Source organism: Plasmopara halstedii (assembly GCF_900000015.1).
Source record: "Plasmopara halstedii genome assembly, contig: Scaffold_2904, whole genome shotgun sequence".
NCBI classification, from domain to species: Eukaryota; Oomycota; class Peronosporomycetes; order Peronosporales; family Peronosporaceae; genus Plasmopara; species Plasmopara halstedii.
Window position 1 is genome coordinate 1,074,092 of NW_020189809.1, and position 5,243 is coordinate 1,079,334.

At 45.1% G+C, this 5,243-nt stretch overlaps 1 protein-coding gene across 1 annotated transcript; it reads right to left on the reverse strand.

Moving 5' to 3' along the window:
• Positions 1–4,919: 4,919 nt before the first annotated feature.
• On the reverse strand, positions 4,920–5,147 carry PHALS_05643 (uncharacterized protein; the record flags this gene model as incomplete). The annotated part of the gene is made up of 2 exons (XM_024719221.1): positions 4,920–4,962; positions 5,035–5,147. 2 exons carry the CDS (start codon positions 5,145–5,147, stop codon positions 4,920–4,922), a joined length of 156 nt encoding a protein of 51 aa, XP_024584542.1.
• Positions 5,148–5,243: the final 96 nt, after the last annotated feature.

Sequence of the window (5,243 nt, forward strand, 5' to 3'; positions counted from 1 at the left end):
TTCAATGGCTTCTTGTCTACCAGACTGAGTGTCCTACGACAAGTTCGCGACGCGATGACTGAAAACCAAGACCTGCAGAATGAATGTGCGAATGGAAAAGGAATTGGCAAAGTGGAAAGCCTCAAGGTCGGGGACCTGGTTTGATTAGATTCTCAAAACTCGCCTACACATGCAGCCTCTGCTATCTTCCGGACGAAGCTTCGTCCACGTTTTATTGAACCGTTTAAGGCTGTGGCCAAGCGGGGGCTAGCGTGTACGCTAAACCCTCCAAAACGGATGCGCACCCACCCGGTGTTATACGTGGGCTTGCCCAAGCCGTACCGGGATCCGGAAAAAGTGAATGCGGAAGCGTTGACGACGGGCGAATCCCACGTGCCCTCGGCCACCCAGAAACTAAATCAGCACCTAGTTCTGAGCACGAAGTGCAACAAACTCCAACCCCAATGGAGCCAAGCGCCCCAACGTTGCCTGCAGCGACGCATTCGCCTGCTCCATGGCTAGGAGTCGCTCCGACAGAGCGCGGTACTCTTCAAGGCGAGGCAGCCGGCGCACGACGCGCTTTAAGTGAGCAAGAGCGCCCGCACAGCGATATGCTACTTCAGCCTGACGCTAAAAGGAGTTCCGATCACGAAGGATCGCATCCTCAAGGGATCGAAACGCATCGCGCGTCACCGGGCGGCGGTCTACCCGGTCGTCACCGCCCGCTACCGACTCTTCTCGATGAGAACGGTGACATCGACTATCGCGTAGTACGTCTAGTGAGACGACGTCGTCACTAGGGTCAGACCGAATATATGGTGAAGTGGCAAAAATATCCCGACTCCGAGGACTCGTGGGAGTTTGAGACGCCACTTCGGCAAGATTGCCCAGATGCCGTGAATGCTTTTGATCAGAAAAAGTCGGACGCCCCGCGTCATTAGACGCCCAACGCTTCCCGGCAATAGCCAGAGAGGTAGAAGAGCCATGAGTTGAGCTCAAGCGGTGGCCGTAAGCTCTTGTGGTCAGAAAGTTATCGGGCCGTTGCACCCATCGCTCAAAGAGCACTGCGTCATCTGTAGCGCCTTCGCCAGGGGTGAGCACTACAGGTATCGTCCGCATTGCGGGTCGAGAGCCACCTCATTGAGCACGTAGACGAGTGCGATAAAGATTCAACGGAATTTCTTGTGGGGCCAAGAAACGAGCTCGAAGAGCTTTTCGTTCGGCAAGCCCGACTTCCGTATTGGGTGGGGGCCCGATACTGTGGACACGTAACGATCGAGTTACTGCGTCCTTCGCTTCCACAGCGGGATCCGCCGGGCGAATGCCATATTCCGCACGAGGGTCAATTACTGACCGTGGATGGGCGCACATTAGAGCCGCCTAACGGGCAGGTTCCAGCTGCCGCCTCTGTGCCTCTACGAGGTCATTGGTGATGACACCACGTCCCTCAGGTGATGAGAGGTTGAGAATCGGACATGGGGTCCGCAAGGCGAGATCAGGGCTCCTCTCACGCCGCTGGCGCGGCTCGCCTTCCTCGTCATTCCACCCGGGAAAAGGAGTATCAGACTCGTCGTCGAGCACCTCCACATCCCCAACGAGGTCACTCGTCACTGATAGCGTACGCGGAGCGCGACGCCCGGGCTCATCGAGCCTAGGATTTACATCCCTCGATGCCGCGGACACACGGTCCGACATGACACCGCGTGCAGAAGACGAAGTTAGGCTCTGCCCGTGTACGCTGTCGGAACCAGCGAGGCTTGGTGACTTCAGTGTCGTTGACATAGGGCTTATTGAGCACGGAAGTCATTTTGCTCTAACGCAGTGTCTAGCGGACACGCAAGTCTCATTGAGGCAATAATCGAATGGAACTGTAAATGTTCTCAATCTTAATGCGGAGAGTGTAACGGGGTTACACATACCCTGGTAACAGGGGTATGTGTCACACCAGATGGGCATGGTGTGAACACACCCAAACAAGAATACGGTACGGGGCTGGATAGCCAATAGTTATGCATGTAAATTTGATCTTACTATACATATTTAGGAAAATCTATGCATTTAAAATCAGGCGGCTTTGCCGCAGATAAAAATAAACAATGTCAGTTTATAATTTAAACGGAAGAGTTAACTAGCTAGAACTAAGGTTGTAATTACTCTTGGAGTAAGCGGATTGCGATCCGCTAATTTCGTACTTGTTCTAAGTATAGAGCGAAAGGTCGGTGACCTAACTCACGCTTCCTCAAAGCGCAAAGCTACGGCAGCCCAGCTGCAGAGGAGGGCGACTCAGCTAAACCGATTCTTCTTGCCGAATGTATCCCAAATTGTCAATAGACTTTCTGACACTAGCGAGCGAACATTGGCGTGTCAAGGTCGGATCTTAACGTGCACAAGGTCGGATCTTAACGTGCACAGCACCAAAGATTGAAGTGGCAGAGCTGAATCTGGATTGTGGGGTCTAGTTGCAGCCCATACCGCAAAAATTATAAGGGTGTTACCCAATTGCTACTCCAACAAAATCCCTAAGGTATTATTTCTGCTAATAGGAAGTATTTTTATGTTCAGGGCGAACTTCATAGTATCTGCATGTAAACCGTTAACAATTCCATCCTTACCATTTTTTGGGGGCTCCATTTGCCAAGCAAAACCCCCCACAACCGTATAGTATATACAAATATGCAAAACGTTTATTTGATTTACTCTTTATGAAACCCATTAGATCCGGCGTCAAACACAAGCGTGCCGTTCATCCGCCATGCAGACCTATCGTTGCGGCACTTTTTCTGCATAAAATTCTGCCAATGGGTAAAAGAAATTACCATAGTTGCGTTATGCTTCGCGATGTATATTTGTAATAAGGGCTTACCCCAAAAGTATAAAAGTCAGACTAGGTGTTTAGAGTGGGTTTGAACTCAAATGTGTCCATTTCGACTCATCGAATGGGCCAGCTTTATCCATGTACCCGGACGGACACAGAGAGATAAGAAAACCCAATTGGTAGTAACGTTTATATTGCCTCTGGCTCGCTAAATTTTCTTTATTCATCGCTTTCTATGTAATTTAACTATGCATGTTTGTTACGTATAGTACATTAAGTTATTGAGATAGCTTGATTTGCATTCATTGATATTATTATCAACTATCAAAAATCCTTTTAGCTTTAAGTTAAACTTCGGGATTACGTATGCGCTTGTGATAGAATGACAGTGGAATACCCCCGCCTTTTATTGTAATTATGTCGTGAGAGACTACGTAACAAAACATTCCTCGTCATGTCTGTGACATTAAATATCTAGTTGTTCATGTTCTTGTCAAACTTGGTTTATCATGCGCTCAAATTTGACGCATGATGTCGTGTATCATGCAGCTGTAATCTTGTTCTTGCAAATTGTATTAACGCCAGCTATACTTAAGATATGTCTTTGTTTACCAAGGTATGCGTGAATACGTCTTAAAAGGCAAGACTGCGAGGAACAAGCTTCATCCACGTGCTTTGTGTTGGTGAAGTCAAACATATCTTCATCCGATGTTTACGTGGGCAGCTAACGGTATTTTGATATTATGCTTGCCGTCTTCCTGCACGCCTGAGCTATTTTGGGGAAATCGCAGGTCAGTCATACTCTGGAGTTTCTTTTCTTTCGGTAAAGATCGTATGTTATTACTAGATCAAAAATAAAAATGCATATAAGTGGTAGACAAATTCGTTTAAATTTTTAGTATTCATAACTGTGGTATTGTAGCCAGGCTTTGATAGATTTCGAAATCATTTTGTAATTCTTAATTACCAAAAAATAAATATTTTTTTGCAAAAATTCAGCTTCAAAATTGGGTTGAAAATATTATCATGAAATAGTCTGAAGTATTATTATGAAGTATTATTTGTGGTTAAATTCACAATCATAAAAATTGAGCTCGCTTGGCCACACTTATCACCTCACTGGCTGCGCGGAGCGATGTATACATTTGCTATCATTTGCAGTGCCGTGCACGTATTTATCTTAACCGCCGCGGCTGTCTGTATGATAAAACTCGAGCTTATTTCTGATGTGTGGCCTGCACTCGTCACGTTTTGGCTGGTGCTATGGCCTATATGTAGTATAAATTTTCCTATGAGCCACAAATTAGCGTTTTGCCTCGTGAGCATATTCATACGAAGAGCAACAGTGAAACAAATCATAATGTTTGGATTAGCCATTTGTACCAGCCAGTCAACCGACCAGCTCTATCCCCGAACCTGATGAAAGAACGAATAGGATGGTTTCTGTGCCTATGAATTTTTGGCGCAAAATTATACGTCACACGAAACTGGCTGGTGAATCTTCTTTATACAGTAGCATGCCTACTAATCTTTTAAGAACCAAATTTTATAAGCTATGCATATGAGTGATCTCTGCACACCCAATCTCGTGAGAGACTAAACTTTCTGTTTGAGACTGCATTCTCCCTTCAGAGTTTATCAGAGTTTGTATATGTTTGTTTTAGTAAACATATAAAGATTCCAATAAATTCTTTCAAATACGCTGCTGGGCGTAATTTCGTCTTGGCGTGCGCTAGCGAGAAAATTGTGACCGTCCTAACTAGCGTCATCGCTCACTTCTGTAAATTCTTATGACAGAAGCTCACGTCGTTTATTGATATTTTAATACACATATACAGCAGCAATAAAATCTAAATAATTGCGATGATCATAGATGATAGCAGATCAGTTTTTCAATAATGATATTAAGAAATCATGTAATATTTGTTTTTTCACTCAAATTTGATTGTAAGGTAAATGCGTCAATTTAAATTCTACGAGATACGATTTGTTTTTGGCAATACGGCAGAGTAATTTGGTATAGATATGGCAATGTTAGGACGAGAAAGTGATAGCAGCACAGTAAACGTATTCACTTCGTGTTTTATGGACAAAGTAATATATCCGCCCACATTAGGCGGTAAGATCATAGAATCCGTGGTACACGCACTTCTAGCTCGCTACTTTTCCTGGTTCAGTCGGTTTTGCTTCTAATCGATTAGACTAGTTTCTATTATCCTTTGTATTAAGCTGCGCTTTACTGGCTTTTCTGCATAGATGCGGAACAACGCCAGTGGGGCAACGCCAAAGATTGTGTGCCACCTGTGCGTTCAACAAAATTCAATATCACATGTGGAAACAATTCATTTTTCATTCCGCTTGGCTCTTTCTACTCACTTAGTGACCTGTGCATACTACAGTAAAACCTGTCTAAATTAAACATGTTGGGACTGGAGGACAGTGTTTAATT